General features: G+C 43.1%; 1 protein-coding gene across 1 annotated transcript; it reads right to left on the bottom strand.

Moving 5' to 3' along the window:
* Nucleotides 1–2,809: 2,809 nt before the first annotated feature.
* Nucleotides 2,810–4,840, bottom strand: LOC125764385 (larval cuticle protein 1). Its single transcript, XM_049428552.1, has 3 exons — nucleotides 4,582–4,840; nucleotides 3,928–4,184; nucleotides 2,810–3,858 (listed from the first exon to the last, which is right to left on the bottom strand). The coding sequence occupies exons 1-3, from the start codon at nucleotides 4,591–4,593 to the stop codon at nucleotides 3,447–3,449; spliced, it is 681 nt and encodes a 226-aa protein (XP_049284509.1). The 5' UTR covers nucleotides 4,594–4,840; the 3' UTR covers nucleotides 2,810–3,446.
* Between the last annotated feature and the right edge of the window lie 16,643 nt (nucleotides 4,841–21,483).

Here is a 21,483-nt window from a genome sequence, read left to right as displayed (position 1 = left end):
TAATTTAAGTACAGTAGAACATCATTGTCATTCTTTTAGTTTTTTTTAATTTTTTATTATTTTTTTATTGTTTTTTTTTTTATTTCAAACATCATTTGAGTGAAAAGAAACCTATTTTAACCAATTGGCATTAAAAAAAATCAATTTAATATTTTTGCAAAATTTCTCAAAAAAATCGTAAAGCCTTATGAAATTTTCGAGTGGAAATTTTTTTTGAAATTTTTTTCTGATTTTTTATTCTTTTTTTAATTCAAAGCACTATTTAAGTGAAAAGAAACTTATTGCAACAAATTCCCATCAAAATTTATCACATTTAAAATTTTTGCTACATTGCTCAAAAATGAGGAAAATTTTACATTTTCTCAAACAGGGTAAGGAACTTGGTTCCTCGAATAACTTCTGGCACAGACATCTGAGGGCATGGCCGTCCATGAAGAAAATGTAGCCATTGGTGCTATCTATCGACCACAGGTTAAAGTTTGGTAATCCGTTGGATACCGACCGAGTTATAGGCAAAATTTGGTGCAAAAATGAGGAAAATTTTCATTTTTTTTTAATTTTTTGATTTTTTTTTTATTATTTTTCACTCTTTTTTTATTTCAAGCATTATTAGAGTGGAAAGAAACTCATTGCAACCCATTGGCATTAAAATAAAACAATTTAATTTTTTTTTGCAAAGTTTCCCAAAAAAATCGTAAGGGGTAAGCCTTATGAAATTTTCGAGTGGAAAATTTTTTTGAAATTTTTTTTTCGATTTTTTTTTCTTTTTTTAGTTTAAAGCATTATTTGAGTGAAAAGAAACATATTGCATTCAAATAAATCAACTTAAAAAATTTTGCAAATTTTCTCATAAAAAAGGTTTCAAATTTTGGAAAAAAGGATTTTCAAATTTCAAACTTTTGGAGCCCGCTGTCGCCTTGTTTGCGTTGTGGATGATCCGCCTCTGATTCCAGTAGATACGCAGTTTATTCTATTGCATCTTTTAAAAGTTATTTGTTTAATTAAAAAATATGTTTGCCAAACAAAAAAAATAAACAAAGATTAAAATTTGCCCTACTTTTATACTTACTTCCACCACTGTATATCTGGACGATAATGCACGATTAGAACTTCTTTGCATACAGAGCCACCTACATAAAGAAAATAATTGCCCGTCTTATAAAGACTTCACTACATTTATGTAAACCACAATTTGATTAGTTAAAGATTAAATTCGAACTCATAAACCATGGTATTTGCCGAATAGGGTCGGCTGCCATAAAGTATCCGAAGCGATTAAATTAACGTTATTTTCATGCTGCACCTTTCGAATCGGTTCTCGCATTTATCTCGCAGACCAAACTAAAAAAACCCACCGCCACTGTCAATTAATGGTGCGGAAAGCGAGAGTCAAACCCGAGGCAGCCCACGGTACGCTGCAGTATCCGCATTGCAGAGTGGATTGTTGAACGTTGCAGAGCAAAAAAAAAAAAGCAAAAGCGAAACACATACCGTTGTGCTCAAGGTTGTTTCGAGCCGATGTGGTGCGTGCCTAATGGAAGGAGAACTTATTTATCTAATTATTAATTATTATCATCGTAATTAAATGGCACATTTCGATTCGTGGCGGAATGTTTTATCGTTTACTAGCTAGTCCGCCACGATGTTCCTGTTCCGCTCGAAAATCCCGTAACAAAAACCGAACCGGGGTAATCAAACATAAAGCTGGTAGCAGAACAAATCGATACGCAAACCAATTCGCAAGCATGTATTAAACGAAAACCGAACGGCAAGAACATTGCAAGCCGTAACCCGCGACGAAATAATGGTGCACGGTTTTAAACAGGTTTCTCACTTGCGGGCGCACACAAGTCACCAGCCCAGTACGTACATACGTGTGTTGTAAGCAATGTATACCGATTTGCAGCGTATAGTTAATTCGCTACGAATCGAACAACACCTTCAGGTTGGTCAAGACAAGTTTTCGGGCAACCGTGGCAACGGTTACGCTTCCGCCTCTCACACCCATTATGAGAGGGCAACTATGGGATAGCGGCGGGCGACGGCGGGCGACGGCGGGTGACGGCGGGCGACGGCGGGTGGACGGCGGGCGACGGCGGGTGGACGGCGGGCGACGGCGGGTGGACGGCGGGCGACGGCGGGTGGACGGCGGGCGACGGCGGGTGGCTGTAGGAAGAGCAGCCTTAGTACACGGTACCCGATGATGACCTTATAAAGAACCGATCGCCCGACCGCTTTATATTGCACGGCGAAGGCCTTGATCTCGTACCGGATTATTCTCCCTTCTCGGTTTTATCTTTTAGAATGCCATCGACTCAACCACTCCTTCGCAGGCTAGCAAGCGCCTGCAATGAAACTGAAAGTTTCAAACACCGTTTTGCTACACATTGACTTCGATTGAGGCCTCATTTCGATACTGGTTGCTCGGTAAATGGAGAATGAAAAAGAAGGTAGCTGAACCAGGAAACTAATTTTCCGGTCATGCACTTCTGGCTTTTAGGTCTCTTTCGTACTCCATTCGAATATTGGGATTTTTTTTGAGTGAACAAAAAATAAATGTAGACTATTTTGGGTGTTTTTTTTTTCTTTTTTGGGATAGTGTGAATTCTTGTCTATTTCGTGGAAATTCAGTTTTGTTTGTTTTTTTTTCAAGATTTTCTTTTCTCTATCTACCTATCTCCCTGTCATCTTGGAACTGTGCGCCACAGTCATCACCGACGGCGTCTCTAAACAAATACTTGTGTTATCTCCCCTACTTGGTTTTTTCGCGACAAACTTGAGTTGCTCCGTTCTCCTTTTGTTTTTTTGGTGCAATACCAAAATTTTGCAAAAAAAAAACTGAGCAAACTCAACCTGTATCGAAGGTTTTACACTCTGTACAAAACATCTACCACTTTTACAGGGTTTGAAGATACCGCGTTCAAACACCGCAAGCCGACCGACCGGCCGCGGCCTGCCAGCTACGGCACCGAACACGGTTCCTGGGATGGGAGGGTGAGTTTGGGGGGGAGTGGAGGGGAGATAGGGCGGGAAGGAAAATAGGACACCTACATTTACAAACGCTTACATATCACAACAGGCAAAGTAACGCTTACTTTGGCTAAACGGCTAAATAACACACACACGCACGCTACTACATCACGACGGGAACAAGAGCAAAAAAGAAGGAAGGAAAAGAACGTCCTTAACCGAATGGCAATTTGGAATGGGGCATACCGACCGAATAGAAGAAACAAAAAGTTGGAAAAAAGGACAAGGACACGCAGGTCGCTTTAACTATTTGTGAGAGATTAAGGGATTTCAGTAGTAGTTTAAGGGGGAATCGGAAAAAAAATTTTTGAGTGCAAATTTGGGTCCTGATGAAAGTCACTAAAACCCTTTGCTGCAGTTGGTGTTACCATTCCAAACATCTTCGGTTAAAAGCGAACTCGCCTGAAAAAACCTTCTTAAACCTTGTTGAAGGTGTAGCTGTAACCGTCGGGAGTTCGGTTCAGCTGCAGCTTGCCCGGTGGCTGGAAGCGATGGGGAGCCGGTGTGGTAGTCCAGGCCGGTGCCTGCTGTGGCTGGGGCGCGTAGTTGTGCTGGTTGTACTGTGGCACGGGAGCGACTGGGGCCGGTGCGGCATGGTAGTTGTGTACCGGGGCCGGTGCTGGTGCCGGTGCCGGTGCCGAGTACTGGTTCTGGCTGAAGTTGGGATCGTTCCAGCGCGGATCGTACTGGCCATCGTTATCGTAGCTGCGCGCATCGTTGTACTGCGGCTGGGGCTGATACTGTGGCTGCGGCTGGTACTGGGGCTGCGGGGCAGGCTGTGGTGGTGCCGGTGGTGCTACCGGAAGATGATCGCCGGAAGCCTGGAAACTACACAGCGCGCAGGATCGACAAAATCATAAGACCATCCCAGACGCTTCGGTCGTAGTACCCACTTACCCATTCTTGCCCGCAACGTAGGAGATGGTACGTCGCTGACCGGTCGGATCGACGTAGCTGTACGAACCGCGTCGGTTACCGTCGGCATCCGTTTCCTCCTTAAAGTCGGTACCGTCCTCCTGCGTGTAGGCGGCACCGAACTTACCATCACCGGACAGATACCGCTGCTCGCTGAGGATGGCGGCCGTCTTCGGGTCACGGTGGTATCCACCATTATACTGGGCCGTCGCGGCAACCAGCAACGTTGATAGAAGAATCTGCCCGTGCGCCGACGATACAAAAACATGGAACGAACATGGTAATGTTGTGTGTTACAAAACATAGAGACACTTGGCAAAATTTAGGGGGGGGGGGGGATAAAAGCATCAACACAGCAAGTCATCAAGGACACAGGTGGCACGCGCTTCAGCTCCTAACACTAACTTGCTCCAGTACACTAACGTTCCTCACCCCAAAAAAAAAAGGAAAAAAACAAAACGGATGAGGAATCCTTGGCTTGGTGTCCTTTGTGTGTTTGATTGAGGTGTTTTTTTCTCTTGACATGGTGGAAGATGATTGGCGTGCCAAAACCTGCTGTGCCTGATGTGTCTTCCCGTATGCTTTCCTTTGCCCCTTTCTCCCCCGCCCCCCTTCCAAAAGGCGCATAAAACTCACAAATCTGAACATATTGGTAACAAACGGCTAACTGCTGATTACTGATTCACTAAGCACAGCTTTTTGCGGTAAACTGCTTCTCGGAGCCTTTACACACTCACAAAACACGCACTTTGTTTCTCGAGGGAAAAGATCGTATTGGAGCGAAGTTGGAGAGGTGGTGGGGAGGTGTATGGATACGACTAGATCCTTTCCAGCAAAAACAGTTTGCGGAAGCGATCAGTGCCGATTGAATGCGAAGAAAGAACTGACTTTGCCTGGGCATCGACCAGTACCTTATATACGGCCCCACGAGCGAGTTGCGAGTTGCGTGCAAAAAAACCTTGGGAAACCGTCATCGCGCAGGGCAACAGTGAAGACGTGAGCGTGGTGAAGTGTGAAAGAAAGAATGAGATACAACAGAAGTACACAGAAGAAAAAAAACACACACGAAGGAAGTGGTTGAGGTAGTTGATGGGGAGTTTAGGGTTGGGGGAAGAGGGGGGGGGAGAGTTGTGTGTGGGAGGAGATGGAAGGGAGGCACCACCCCACGACAATGGGAGTTCGTGTAGTGGACCAAACGGTGCACCACCCGGCATCGTTTCGCACGAATACCGGTCAGATCATAGCGCGAGCGAGACACACACACACACACACGTGGTAGCATATTCGAAGGGTACCTCTCTTATGGTACCCCCTCCCTTCTTCTCCTCCTTAACAGGTCTCCCCACCTATCCCCATTCTCTCCCCAAAAAAAAAAAAATAAAAGACTACTTCTTTCTTCATCCCAGCCCTAAAGTAGCAGAAGTACAAATACCCCAAACCCATCGCCGTAAGCTTTGGTATGGAAAGGCGAACACAAATTATGAGGCACTACGAATAACAACGACAACAAAAAAACACACACACAACAAATCTTTTACACCTACTCCTACTCCCGTGTTTTTGGTGAGTGACGGCGCGGACAGACGATCGTCCGTACGATCGAATAGCGCAGTCGTCGATCACCGACCGCTTCCGCTTATCGGGCGTCGATCGGGCGTCTTCGAGGCTTGTTGCAGAACTTTAGACGACTAAAAAACCCAAGGAGCTCCAGTATTGAGGAGAGGATGAAGACACACCTAGTCACTTAGACGGGAACGCTTAAGAAGCTTGTTCTGCAATCATCTAGCGGTCATCAATCAACTTCTGTGAAGCGACTAGCGAATTCGCGACCCTTGCTCCAATCAAAGTGTGTGTGTTTTTTGCTCTTGACTATGCTCGGTTTCATTGGTGCAGTATCGTATTAATTTGTGAATGTTCTAATACCTTTACGATGTAACTAACGACCAGATGCAGGAAATAGAACTTCGTGAGCTTTAAAGAATTCCTCAACATTCTGAGTAGTGAGTTATTATATCTTCACAAAAAAGAGTCACGAATTCGTTTACAGTCACTTTAGAAGATGAAGATGCAATAAATAACAGAGTTCTTTTATTAAAAAACAACTTTGCATATGTATGGACCTGTTTATCAACTCCATTTCAGAGTCTTTGCAGCTCAAATTGAAAGATAGAATAAAAAAAACTCACTTACAAAAGCCAATCGACGTGTATATCGACGCTCTCCGATTACAGGTCATGGTTTACAAGAAGCGGAAAAGAAGTGATATCAAGGTCAGACACCGTGCGAAAGATCATACACAGCATGATCAATGTCCCAGACATGAGATGCGGCTGTCACAGTAGAATAATGCAACGTCAAAACCGTACCTGGCAGCAGATTGCAAAACCCCGAAATGTCAGCAAGCACCAAACCAGAACGGAGCCAAAAAGGAACCGGGTTCCCCCATCGTTGGGGCTTGTCTGTTCTTCGGATGCGACAGAAACACCCCAAGAAGCGGGTGTAAAACGAAGTAAAAGAAAAAGAATGAAATGGTAGATAGCTGCGACGGATAGTTGAACCCCAGAAGGCCACACCACCCCACCCCACGGGGGGGTGTCCAACAACTGGAAGATTCGGATCAGTTTCCGGAAAACGCCCGGCTCTTGTTTGGCCCACCAGAAACGCGAGCAATGACAGCAATGAAGCTGTCTGTCAGGTGTGCAGAAGGAATCAGATCAGAGTCGCCGTGTGTCTTAGAATAGGTAACCGCGCCCATTGCATATACCTACCGTTTGCCAGCGAATTGCCTAATCGGCGGGTTCCTTCTGACTTGTCCGTACGCATTGCATGCACACGTATCGTAGCGAGTGCGCGACACCAAAAGGCGGATGACATTGAAAGTTTTGCCACCACACGTATTGGAACGGCATCAATCTGGTTTGGTCGGTTCCGCCGATTATTGCCTTTTTGCGGCCCGTTTCCTGTTACAGAGAAAAAAACACCGTACATGATACGAAAGTGCGCTTTTGCGCAAAAGTAATTCCTTGGTTTTACGGTCTTCCGTTTTTTTTGTGGAGGTAAGGGTATTGATACTTGAGGGATTAAACGAATTTAAATAATACGGACGCAGTGTATGTAAGCGGCTCAAATTCTTCAATAAAACACAGTGAATGTCTAGAAGTATCTTATTTAAATTTTGGAATGCATAATTAAACATAAACCCCGGTAGCAAACTGCTCACTATGGTGGGGACTCCCTCTGCTCCTCAAATACGGAAGTCTCCAACAGATGTTCCCCAAAGTCATCGATCAAACGCATCATTGGGTCGCAGTTGGCCCCTACAATCAATGGTTATGTCACCGATAGTTTAATAATGCATTATGCTACCGGAAAACTTCGACGTTCGATTTCCATGATTGCATCACTTGCCAGTAACGATGACACGATACGAGGAAGCGAAGATTGATCCACGCGTACGATTGACCTCTGGGCATTTTTAGGAACTCTGGTCGAGTTTGATGCATTTTTGTTTGGGTAAACGTGCGCAATCGGTACCAAACGAAACCTGTCCTCGGTCCTTATCATTACGTCCCATCGGGGTGTACCGGAGAGGCCTAGTGGCAAGAATTGGGCTGTAGCATTACTCGTCATCGTGACGGCGACATTTTCGCCTTCGCACACAGTTGCTACCACAAATTGGAATTGGATGGCAATTGGAGCAGTGGAGAGATAGAGAGAGATAAACAAGCAAAGAGGCAAATACTGATCGCAAAACATACTTTCCACTGCTAACACGTGCAGTGCGGGTGCGGGCGTGGACGAGGTTCTTGTCAAATCTGGGACAGCGACAATTCACCTACATTGCTCTCCAAAACGGCGGGGGCAACACCGTGTACGATATTTCCGTGTTCGGTGCGAGACCTGGTGAAGGACCAGCAATGGTTGTGCCCCACCACGTGCAGATTCTTAGTGCAAGGCTCCTTCCCCCCCCAGTAGGCGCACACAGCGTTGCAAAACACCGCCGATGACCGCGGTAGGCAACCCGGTGCGGAGAGGATAATCGATCGCCCTGGGTCTGGGTAAAGGTGAGAGCCCAAAACTTTCGCAGCAAATACCGCGTACCGAGTACAAGCAAAGAGTTAACTCTGGGGGCTTTTTTTGTTGGAGCCCCAAAACAACAACAAAAACCAAGCCTCGATCACGGATAGCGTGCCCGCCTGTGAACCTTTTGGTCGCGTGTAACTAACTGCCTATCCCTAAGGCCCCGGTGTGCACCTTCACCGGTACCGCTCCAAACTAAAAAAATCCAAACCCCCCCGACTTCCATTTCCATCGAGCCAGTTCGATCTCAGTGGCCAGCCGAACCGAAACGTACCTACTCATGCATTACGTCTACTGTTTTGCCTTTTGTTCAGCCGTGTACGTGTAGTGAAGCGTGGGTTTTGCACGAATACCCGCCACTATTGGAGTTTTTCGCCACCCCCAATCACCATACCGCGAAAATTCGAACGGTCGCGTCTTAAATAGCGGGTGGAGGGGTAGCAACCAGTTCATTCCCGACATACCACAAAGGCTCAAGTGCATTCCACTACGTTCGGACGTGATCCTGTTTTGTCTAATTACTTTAATTGCGCGTTTTGCAAAAAGGGGGACCAAAATGTTTTGCCACCGAACCAGCAGGATAATGTTGGAACAACGCTACGTAATGACGTAACATGTATCAATAGACGAGAAAGGGAAAACTACCTCCACAGGGTTCTAAGTGACTGAGCGGGTGGTTTCTCGGTGTTGGGATTAATTCGACAACAGCAAAAAAAAACCTTCCAACAAACTAGCACCTTCGGTGCCATTACGTTCCATTCCTGAAAGGGTACCGCGTCGTATCGTTGGAAATAGTTGTTTTAGCGATCCAGTTTCCGCCTTGCTGACCTTGAATTGTGTGTGTGCCGCTTCGTTCGCGTTTGGTTTTCCTTTCCCCAAAACCTCGGCATCATTTGCACGAGACCGGTCGGAACAAGTGATCGAAACCAGCACTTGGAACGCCCAGATTCCAGAGCCCAACATGCCCTGAAAGGTGTCCAAGGCAAAGGAATGGATGTCGTTTTGAGACTTCACGCTGGTCGGTGGTCCACAGTGGCCTTCAAACTCCATAACGTACAGGACAGATTTGGGCAGTGTCAACTCGTGCCAACCAAGGCGAACCGGTCCGAGGATGTGCAGGATATTCTTGAGACAATGACAAACTAACTTCCACAGCGAACTCACACGATCTAAAGCGAATTGCCGTGAGTTGACTTCAAAGCCGAACCTCGGAAGTCACACACCATTTTGGACGTTTTGCTGGTGTCCTTGTTTTTCTTGAGTTCCTACTATTGAGATCTCTTTCTCCCAACCAGTGTCCTTACATACTCAGCGGTATCCTTAAATGTAGTGATGGTCTTGCATATCCCTGCCGCAATTGTGCGCCATTTGCACGAGACCAAACAAAAAACCTCATACAAACACACCCATGTTGTTCTGTGTATGATGTTTGGGAGAGTTCCTCTTCTTTTATTGCTATTCCCAAGATCCGATCGTTTCTACCTTTCAGGGACCCTTCATCCGGATTTTGGATTCTCGCACACCGATCCCATTCAATCATTCACTCAGTCAGTCAGTCAGTCACGCAGTCAGCTCAGTTCATTATCCCTCCGTTCCGTTGTTGGGTTTTGTCAGCTTGTCCTTACCAAAGGGCCCCGGGTCCGCCATTCCGGGCCCAGTACATTTGCTGGGACGTGATGGACAATCCCTTCCAGAACCAGATTTTCCCCTTTTCTTTTTTCGACTACCCTGTTCCCTATGTGTGTGTGTTTGTGTGTCTCTGTAGTAAGGCTCGGTACTCTTCCTGGTGACTAGCGGCAGCCACGGCATCAATGGCAGCCGTTAATCCGAAAACCGTTGCCAATAATGGGTTTGCCGAAGCAGGGATGCTTGCATGGTTTTCTATCACCAAGGCGAGATCACAAACGGGGGTCCCTCTTTGTTTTCCTGTTTGATGCCAAAATCACAGTGACATTCCATTTCCCCGTTGATGCTATTCTCCTCTTCCGCATAGAGCCCAAAACGAAATTGTCGCACACTATCTCTGTCACAGCGATCAGTGCGGCACAAGGGAGTTTTTTTCCGGCGAAAAGTTATCAAGCAGATCAACAAATACTAGCCCGTGTCTGTGGCATCAATCTAGCACACCCTGGAGCAGTGATTGGCATTGATTCCCCGGGCCAACAACCGGGCAAAACAACAGCAGGAGTCAGCCTGGCATTGCCCGGAACGCGCTGAAAGCTAATCCTCCCGATGGGATTTACCGCGATCGCCGCGCAAGAAATGCAACCGGTACGATACCGGAGCTGATGATACGGACACGTTACCCTAGGCTATATAGCGCTGTGGTTCATCACCATATGTCGAAGAACCAGAGCTCCCTCTCCCTCTCTCTCACACGCACACTATACACAGACACAGCGCATTAAAAGTGCATGGGGGAACATGATTGCCGCTGTCTATTAAATGGCACGATGATATAGACCCCGGGCAACTGAGGTGACGTGCAGATAAAGGCTTCAGCAGTCGTTTAGTTAATTTGACTCGCAAAAGCACACAAAAAAACCGAGCGCAGTTTATTTCTGTTCGCCCGAAGTGGATTTTTTTCTTATTCCTGATGAATTTGTCAGCTGCATTTAACCCATTCCCCTTCGGCAGAATTTGTTCCGCAAGGTACGCATACTGGACGTTATTTCGTTCGAATTTCCACTTTTAGGTGCGATGATTTTATTACATACTGTTGGGTTTCTGCTTTAAGGGTTTCGTTTGCAGTTTCACTCAACTTTAATTTGAACCGCTTGATTGTTTTTTACCCCTCACTCTTCAATAGAAAAAAAGATGGTACGTATCACTTCCTGTATCTGTCAAAATATCTCTCTCACTGAGGTATTCTAGATAGCTAGTGCTTACCTTCAAACTCGTGTTTTAAAGATATCTTTACCTTCAATTTGAAGCTCCAACAAATTTCCGCACAGAGTTCCTACATTTAGCAGCATAAATATCGTGAGAAATAGAGAAGAAACTTATTTCTGTATGTATCTTTTGTTCTAGACAAAAGTCCACTGTCTGGAAGCTAACTGCGATGTTTCAAACATACTTCCAGCGTATTCGGAGCAGATGCAGTATGCAGTCAGTGTAGAAGCGGCGAAAGTCACTCGTAAAGGCACAATTTAGCAACTTAACGTTGGCACCGAACCGAGACGAAAATATCCTGCTCCGGTTACATACCAGTTCTGTCTCTCAACAAGAGAATTAAAAAAAAAAACACATAAAATCCCTCACCGAACCGGTGATACAAATCAAGAAATCCTCAACCTCGGCGTAGACATTTCCGGCGGTTACCCTCCCAAAGGCTTTTGATCGGTGGCTGCCAGTTTTGCAATGGGCAAACTGGTACAGCTGCTAGGTATTTTAATTTTCACTGTTGTTTGAAGCATCGCTGACTGCCTTCTTACTTTTTTACACCGTTTTTTTTTTTTTTTGGTAAGGATGCGCACCGTATCTCCTCACCACCACACGGGGGGTTACGAGAATGTGGATGGCTATTGCCGTATTTGCCGTACTTATTACACAGGGATAAAACTCCGCTACACCGCATCATTGCAACTCAACTGAATCGTCCCGTAACTCAAGTGGTCGGCAAAACTTCCCTTTTTGCCGTACGGGCAGAAACGGAAACGGAGCTGCTCATCCGCGCCGCAGGATTTTCTCGGTAAGGACACCGAACCGATTGGACTGGGATTTTTTTTTCTGTTTTGTTCATGAAACTCTTGTCTCGCTCCCTATCTGTACCTGAGCTCAGAGGTCATGGGATTGCTGCATTTCGGTGCACACGATAGGCTCCACTGACTATCAATGGGTTCGCTAATCCTTGTCAGAATTTTGTTGGTTTCCTTCGCCAAGTAACGTGGTCCCTCTGGTTCGTACTTTAGTTTTTGGGGGACTCCAACTCGGTGTGACGTGTATGACTTCCATTCTTAGGCTCTTTGCTCAGCAATCGGGGAAAACGCTCATACCACTATACTTCTTCACACTCGATCGAGCCTGCACATGGGATCAAACAGAATCAAAATGTTTACATCTTCGCACGGCAAACCGCTTTACCGCGTCAAGGTGACAAAAGTTTTGTCAGCTGGACCACTTTCGCTCGTCTAAAGAGAGATTCGTCGAAAATTGAGATACAATTTGACTTCTTTTTTTCTGCTGCAGAAATGACAGTTGCTCCTGAGACGGTCCTGAAGTGATCCTGAGTAAATAAACACCTCCACATACTCATGTGTGATGAGTTGCTTCTACCCAGCTCAACAAGCTAAAGAATGTAAAATGCAACACAAATGAACCAAATGGACAAACAAATGTCCACTTGAAGACGACGGCCGATGGTCGCATTCCTCAACTCCCGTGGAGCGTTACGGTGTGGCACGGTAAAGCAAAATACCTGAACACCTGTTATTACCGTTCCTTTGGAGGCAAACCTGAAGAATCGTGCTCTACATTGTACGTTCATTAGTCACTTTCGCGGTTTTAATACCACCCGAAATGCTGGGGGGAACCAAGATGAATGAATTCAGTTAACGAAATATGCTCCAATAATGCCATGGTTTCAATATCGTTTCTGTGCGTTCGTCACGCCTTACCAAACATCGATTGAGGTACCGATCAGCCGCTGCGGAAAATGTGTGTCTTCTGTATTAGTTTTTCTCTTCTCTCTCTCTCTCTCTCTCTCTTTCTTACGCACTCTTCCTTTCCTCTATCTGCGTATCTTGCCGTCGAGGTTTTAAGCTTCAAGGAAATGAAGTTATTAATGAGGTACGCACGGGCCTACCGTTTACCGTAACGCTAGTATTGCTTATGCTCGTGTCTGGTTAGCGCTGTCCCACCGCCCTGGATCCCCACCCTAGTGTGCTCTGCGTTTTTTTATGGTCCAAACGTATACGCACATGTCGGTCGGTGTTTCCCGTACCGATGGTTAACGCTTAACGTCGTGCAACTTAACCATGCTTAAGTAATCGATATGACCTGCAATCGGTAAACTAATGCGGAACAATTTTACACACCTTTTCCACGCATGTTTCAAGCATTCAGGTAAGTAATTTAAACCAAATACTTCAATTTCTACAAATTGTTTTAGTGTACTTCAAGTCACCACATCAAAAAGACCTCAATATATCCACGCAGCTACTAAAAACATTGATTCGTTCTCTTTTTCATGGTGAACGTAAGTACAGTTGTTCACATCTAAACTGGAACACGTCTTAGATATTAGTCGACGTAGTGTCTCGTAGAAAGAATGAGAAGTTTCCCATTCGCTCTCCCAGAAATTTCCCAGAGAGAGGTATCTCTCTCTTTTCTCTCTGTCTCTCTCTCTCTATCTATTTATTTCTTGATAGATCAACGACCCTTAAGGTCATACCAGCCATTTCTGACTTACTAGACTTATTTTACCAATGTCCTGTTGTCCATTGTGTAGATTTGTGAATATCTTTGATGTGGTCTGCCGATTCTTTTGTTCCAGATCTTCTGTATGTGCTCTTCCTGCTCTTCACTTTCTACTTTGATTACTAGGAATAGGGAAACGAAGACATTTGAACATTTAAACCGTATTCTCTAGAGAATCTGAAAGTAATTCTCATGTATGGAAGGTCTCTGACTGCCATTTTGTCTCTAATTGGGACTTCCGGATCCCTGTTGATTGCCGCTATTGCAAAGTCGGTGTTGGGTACCGATCGCCAATCTTTAACCTGTGGTCGATAGATGGCATCAATGGCTACATTTCCTTCTTGGACAGCCATGCCCTCAGATGTCTGTGCCAGAAGTTATTCGAGGAACCAAGTTCCATACCCTGTTTGAGAAAATGTAAAATTTTCTTCATTTTTGAGCAATTTAGCAAAATTTTTAAATGTGATATATTTTATTGCGAATTTGTTTCAATGAGTTTCTTTACACCCAAATAATGCTTTAAATTTAAAAAAGAACAAAAAATCAGAAAAAAAAATTAAAAAAAATTTCCACTCGAAAATTTCATAAGGGGTACCCCTTGCCATTTTTTTGAGAAATTTTGCAAAAAAAATTAAATTGATTTATTTTAATGCCAATTGGTTGAAATAAGTTTCTTTTCACTCAAATAATGCTTTAAATAAAAAAAATTAAAAATAGTAAAAAAATTAAAAAAATAATGAAAATTTGAAGATTTCATAAGGCTCATTTTTGCACCAAGTATTGCATATAACTCTGTTTTATAATTGGATGGCTTCTCTGGCATCATCAAAGTCTTTACAAGACCGCAGAAAGTGGTCCATGTCGTGATGACCTGTATTGCAACAGCAAACCTTCGTTGAAGCTTGGTTTATACGCTGAAGGTGAGAGTCCAACTCAAAATGTTTAGATCTGAGCCTTGACATCATGCGAATGAAGGCTCTTTCTTCAGGAAACCCGTCAATCCAAGGTCGTAAGGCGACTTTTGGTGATATCGAGTAGAGACATCTCCCGAGATCATCTGCTTCCCTTAGATTCCTGGGGAGTAGCCAACGGGCTAGACAGAATTCCTGGGGAGAATAGCCAAACTCGTGACAGAGGATGAGCCTATCATACAAATCACCTTCAGAAGCGCTTTCTCATTGCAAGTAATACCAGAATGAGAGGGAATCCATAGTACTTCCATCCAAATAATTCATCCAAATAATACTTTAACATCTTCCAAGCCGTCCAGAAATGGATACAACTGTTTTGCCTTTACCAATAAATCCTTCAAACAGAAGATGATTTAAATAGATAATTTAATAACACAAATGTATTTAAAACAATTATAAAATTAGAAAAATATACAAATGTATAATGTTGAAATTCATTTCAATCTGATAAAAATTAAAAACGATTCAAAAAAAATTCTCATATCGATTAATGTTCAAGCTGTTCCAAATTTGAAGCAAGCAACTGTAGTATCGCAATGTTAAGCGAGTGGAAAAAAAACACCTCCTCTACCTTGGTGTGGTAAATTTTAAGTTCAAACCTTTTTTTTGTTTGCCCGTTCATTTCTTTTCCGTCTCGATAATCGATTCGTTACCGAATCAATCGATCACACTAGCGAGTCGGCTTAATACGCATACCACAGCCCGCTCTTCTGATTGCATTTGCTTTGCACAATATTATAAATTGCATCAAAAAAGAGAAGAAAACGAAGCAATAAAAAAACCCCCCAAAAAAAACATACACTAATGTAACAAGCTGCTTGTGACATACCGTGTATAATAAAAAACCCTAATAGGAACGAACATTCCTATTTGGAATGGTTTACTCTTTACAGCCGCGTTTGGATGCGTGTGAATCAGGCAGCATAATTGCAATCAAATGAAACGTGAATGAGTATCAATTCATTACCCCCGGTACGGGCATCATCTGATATGCTGATGTAGGGTGGGAGTAGCGTTGGAACGAACACATCAACCGTTTTTTCCCCCTATTTTTCCCACCGGAAACAAACATCCGAATGATGCTACATTATCACCGTCGGTTAGAAAGCACATCTTGCCGACCCTCGTTAGATGCCCGAACAGGTTTTATTTGTGTCCCCACATATTGCACGTAGCATCGCTGATGTGACTTGAAACTTTCCACTGCTCATACCGTCACAGCTGACGGACGGATGTGTGATCACGCTACCAACGAGAGGAGGAAAATTACAACAGAAGGAAAAATTAAATATATTTTTACCATAAAATGATGTCCGGAATGCGTTTTTATTTCTCAATTTGTTTACTATTTTTAAATAATTTTTATATTAATATAATAATTCTAGAGATGTTTCAAAAAACAATAGACTTCATCAGCTAGAAGAGATGACAGATAGATCAATTAAATATATAAATTTTGTGCCTTTTTCAACCCCTCGATGGATGCCAACATCCAGTCCGCTTCCGGAGGGAGTTCTGGAGATATAAAAGCGGGAAGTTTGATGCGTTTAGTGTGGGAAAATGCGATAGATAACGCCATTTGGTACCGGTGACTGTATGAAACAGCAGGTGACGAACCTGCGCATGTCGTTGTGGAAAAACCAGTGGGAAAATTGTATTAAGATCGTCGCTTGTTTCAAAATGTTCTCATTCCCATCGATCATGCACGGGGAACTGTTCACCCGATGTTCGATGTAGACTAAATATTGAAGCATCCCGCAAACCAGTTGGCCGGTAAACGATGGGTTCCCGTTCTTCGCAAAGCATTCAAAGCACACAGGAAAATGTTTCGATCCGTACCGATGCAACATAATGCAGTGCGTAGCAATTAGTAAAGCCTACGGCCAATTAGCGCTCCTTTCACAGAATATTGTCCAAAGAAAGAAAAAAAGAGAGAAAGAAAAAAATCCCCCAAAATATCCCGAAAAACTCTACGGAATGCTATCCACGGTTTGCTCTTAAAGTCTTAAAGGCAATTTTCGCTCTCATTAGGCCGGCACGGCCCTTGCAATGGTTACCGGACCGGAGGGGTTTTTGCCGGCTAAGCCTGGCTCAAGGGGCCCACTCACTGTTTTGCCCGTTCGGTAATGAGCATAAGCGAAAGAATGTGCGCACCTTTCGCTCAAACAAAAACCCCGTCTGATTTCGGGGATGATCGATGCTGATCGCTCGAAACCTTTTTTCTTTCTTTTTTTGCGCTTGCGCTCCGTGTTTAGTGATGCGGCAAATGATCCTGTTCGGTTCCGTTTCTGCGTAACACGGTAAACGGTTTTTTTTTCTTTCTCCCCACCCCCGGGCTTCTGTTTTGCTTTAAAGCTGCCAGCGGGATATGCATTTGTGGGTGAGATCTTGCTGCTTGAGATCGATCCGAATTTCGACAATATTTTTTTGTTTCTTTTTTTGCAAAGTTCTTGAACCGATTAATTGCACCTCTTCTATTGAGTTCGTTTGCCGATGGAATTGAATTCCCGTTAATATTTTTCAAAATAAAAAAAGACTTTTCACCTAGTCTATGTTTTCTTATTTTTTTTTATTTCTTTTTCTTTTATTAATTTTTTTCCCAACAAAAAATATTTTTAGCTTATAAATTAATTTACAGTAGTGGTAATAACGTTGTGAAGAGAAAATACTCACTCAGTGTAGTATGTCAGTAACTCTTCTCTTCCCCTGTAACTAAGCTGTAACTCAGAATCAAAATCTAAAACAAATAAAACAACAACTTCTTCTTCTTCTTTTTGGCACAACGACCTCTGAGGTCATGCCGGCCATTTCTGACTTACGAGACTTATTTTCACGGCGTAGCCGGATAGTCAGTACTTGCTACATGAGGACGGTCCGGATGGGGTTTGATCCCCGGTCCTGTCGTGTGGAAAAACAACCAACTTGTCTTGCTAATTAATTAAAATTGAAGACATTAAAACATCTTTTCCCACAATTGATAAGTGTTAGACATCGAACTCCCAGTACTTCAAAGGTCGCAAACTTCATGGTAGCTGAAGAACTCTTGAGGACCTTACCAAATCTCGAAATTCTGACATTCGCACGATCCTTAACCTATTCCCTAATAGCTTGCTGTGACTAAGAACGACTAAAGGGGGAAAACGTTTAAACCGTGAGAGACAAGAAGTAAAGTTCAAAAACCACTCAAGATATTCGCAGGTACTTGCGACTTGGTGCGTTTCAGGTATGTCGCGCGACCCTAACAATAAAATCGTTACAAACAGGCGCTAAACAGCAGGGAGTTTGTGGAAATCTTCAAACTTTCAAATAGCCACCAACTTGCCGTCGATGACTTGACACTATTGGAAAGAATGTCAACTCAACTCTGGCGGTTTTTTTTTCTTCCTCAAGGAATTTCTTCCATCTTTACAACCATTACATCCACCATCTTTGTGGCGTATCGTTTCAGTTTCACACCCTTATATGTTGCTTCACAATCAAAACGACCACCCAGCGGTAAATTTGAGAGCCGAAAAGAGAATAAATAAAAACCCGCTTGATCGTCCCCAAATGCAAGTCTTTAAGCTACTGAGCTACGGTGATCCTTGCTCCAGAGGAATTGTTTTCCAGTGTGCATCCGCCCTCAGGCGCAACCGAACCAGTGCCCGGATTGCGCTGCGGGTTGTCCTTAAGCCAGGTTGTGTTGTCGAAACGACCGCCTCCACGGCATGGTGGGTGTTCTGATGCTGGGCGCATCCAAACCCCATTGTCTGCGGCGCGCAATACATAAATTCCTCGATGTTCCCGCATGGGAAAATAGATATCCTTACGTTCATGAAAGGCATGTGGATAACAAGAAGATAAAAAAATGCTTCAAAAACTGTATTACTTACAGCACAAAAAATCATATTTCTATATTTTTGTGACGTTTTTTTGTTACAGTGAATCTATCTCACGATCTATTTATGTATTCTCTCTATTTTTTTTTGTTGGTATTTTAATTTTGTCAATGAACACATACTGATTGCTTATCTATTTTCTCATGGAAACTTTAACCGACTTCAGACAGCAGCAGCAGAACATTTCGGTTTTCCAGTGGCATATTAATGTCGAAGATGGAAAGATTTCCTCAGGACGGTGCTGCAAAGGTGATTATCCGCGGGGACACCCGGACCAACACGATCAAACCGATCCGATCTGGTACGTTTTGCTCTATTCCTTCGCGTGGGATATTGTTTGGCACGAAACACTATTCGATCTGGTAAAGTATGGCAACAAAAACCTTCAGCCAGCCAGCAAGCCAGTCAGGACAATATAAAGTTTTACACAATTTTTTTTCTCTTTTTTTTTTGTTTTGTTTTCTTCTCTTTTTCTACGCCATTGTACCGGATATACAGTGTAGCGTGTGAGCCATTGAATCAAAATCATCCTTCCCCGTTGACACCGACTTGTCTGTTTTTGCCAGTAAACCCGACACCTTCCACCGAAAACGTTGCATTCGCCATTCGAGCAAAACGTATCACATTTCTTTAACAGTGGCTTCTTCGATCGCAAACGATCGCAGCGTTGTGAGAGCGAACCCCGAAAAATTTTCCCCTTCGGTGCCGGGAAAATTGCTTTCAAAAAGTTGTGTCACATCTTTCTAATGCGAGAATGCATTTTAATGGGGGTTGGCGTAATGTAAGGGTTCTAAAATTATGTAAAGCATATTTTATGTATCGCAACAAGTGGTATTCGAATCACTACCAAATCTGAATTAAAATAATAAAAATGTTGGAATCATGAAAAATTGTCTCATATTGTATTTTATATTTTTTATTATATTTATTTTTAATTTAAAATTGCAAAAGTATTGAGATCACTGTACCACAAGGGTTAAGAGTTTTTATTTGAATATTCACTAAGAATTGTTTTTTTTTAAACTTTGTTTCCTTTTTTCTAAAGTAGTAATCTATAAATGTAACTGAATTTTAATATAGGTTTCTTCAAATTTAATGAAAATTTTCTTATTAAAAACAATTTCAAACGTATGAAAATAATTGCATTCTTCCAACCACAAAGGTTAAAAGCTTTAGTTGTGAAACATTTCATGAAACGTTTCATGTTTGAAAAGCTGCGCTCGTTTATGTTGCACTTTGCATAAAGCTTGCGCATACAAATAGGGGTGGAATTTTCTTTTCACCCCCCTCCACCAAAAAGCTCTTTTAAAAGCTTATTTTTGAAAGCCGCCGTAATGAAAAATGATACGATAATAATATTAATTATTTAATAATCTTATTGAAAAACAAAAAAAAATATTTTGAATAAATATAATAAATAATAATAAAAACAATAAAAAAAAATAAGTATAACAAACTAGGAAAGAGTAAAAAAAGCTCTAAAAAAAGAAACCCTTCATAAAAAAGCGAGTAATTTTCAACACATAATCAATAACGTAATCGTTCATTTAACCCAAAAAAACACAAACAAGCTGATTGCAATAGAATAAGCCAATATGCTTAAAGGCTATAGCTTTCTCAAAAACCATACCAACTGTTGAGTCATACCAATGCATTGGCATAATTTCCGATCGGGCCATGCAACATGCTCATAAATTAAGCCATAACCATTCTGGCCGATTGGGTTTTGCTGTATTAACCAACAATTTCTTACCTTTTTTTTTTTGCTTCACCGTCTGTTTTCTCCCTATTCTTCTCTGTACACTATTCTGGTTTCGTGATAAACTTCAAATTTATTTATGTAGGTGTGTGTGTGTGCGATACGATTATTTTTTTTTTGCACCCACTAAACTACCCCTACCTACTTGCTCTATTTCCTTGTGTTACTTTCGTTCGATTTTTGTGTATTTTTTTGTTGTGATCATTCGCTTGCAAACCGCTCAATGACTAAATGGCAAGCGCAACAAGACAAACACACAACCACACAGACAAAATTGCGCGAAAGAAAGAAACAAGCGCCGCGCAACTTGTACTATTTGGCGCCATGTGCTCTATCGGTCCCTCTCACCCCTCTTCCCAACCCCCCGTGGGGGGTGTTTCCCCAAACACCCCAAAACTCCCAAACAAACAATCAGCGAAGACGTAACCGTATCTTCGGTGTGGCGCTTCCATGCCTACCATCTTCATTCAGCCCCATGAGTAGGGGAGGAAAAGTGAGAAGGGGTGAATGGGGATGATGGGGAGGTTCGTAGTAGGTAGAAGGGGTTTGCAATGTAAGCGAGAGAAGCTTCAAATAGAAGAAAACAACAAAAATCAGCGATGGTAAGAGAAACCGAAAAGCACGGCTAACCTCCCGCCAAAAAATAAGCAACAACAAAGCCAAAAGAAGAAAAAAAAGAAAAAGCTAAACACAGTCGCGCTAGTTTGAGGGAATGAACGATTCGGAAAAAACTGTACCGTTTCGAGGTTTGCCTCTTATGTCACATGGCCACGAAACAAAAAAAAAATGGGGAGAGAAAAAATAACGTTGCCCGCTTTCGGGTTGTTTAAGGTGCAGAACTGCAACGAAAACCCCCCTCGCCGTAATCCAAACGCCCGTCGACGTCATCTCGCGCTAACGTCTCCTGCTCTCAGCAGTGTTGTGCGGCACTTGGGGATGCACTTTGGGTCGCACGCGCGCTCGTGCCAAACCAACTGCGAGTCGCAGCGATCGATCGCTCTTGCTGGCACACGAGCAACTCTCTCAAAACACCTTCACTTTGGAGCACACGACAAAACACCACCAAAACACAAAGACACAGAAATCTGCATGGATCTGCCGGGTTTTTTGCTACTGCCGTGGAGGAGTTAGCGCTCAGGTGGTGGTTAGAATACATGGGCAAAATTACACAAAATTTGAAGAAAAAAAAATATCCTCAAATCGAAAAGTTTGGTTTTTGGGAAATCCATTACTTGAACTTTGGGTAACAAAAAAAAATTTAAAGGCCCAAAAAGTTTTTTGGGTCATTCAGAAATATAAGAAAAGACTAGATACAATAGATCCTTTGTCTTCTTCTTGTCTTCATGACCTATAGGTTTATGTCTAACTTTGCTACGGAGAGCCTACGAAGAGCCGAAGTCCGTACGTCGAACTTTGAGAGCATGGAGTCGGG

Source organism: Anopheles funestus, chromosome X (assembly GCF_943734845.2).
Source record: "Anopheles funestus chromosome X, idAnoFuneDA-416_04, whole genome shotgun sequence".
Taxonomy (NCBI): Eukaryota; Metazoa; Arthropoda; class Insecta; order Diptera; family Culicidae; genus Anopheles; species Anopheles funestus.
The sequence above is the reverse complement of the archived record's forward strand: the minus strand, read 5'-3'. Positions and strand labels throughout refer to the sequence as shown.

Coding starts and splice junctions, on each gene's coding strand:
- LOC125764385 (XM_049428552.1), bottom strand. Junction 3,859..3,927: donor TACGTTGCGGGCAAGAATGG/GTAAGTGGGTAC, acceptor CGCGCTGTGTAG/TTTCCAGGCTTCCGGCGATC.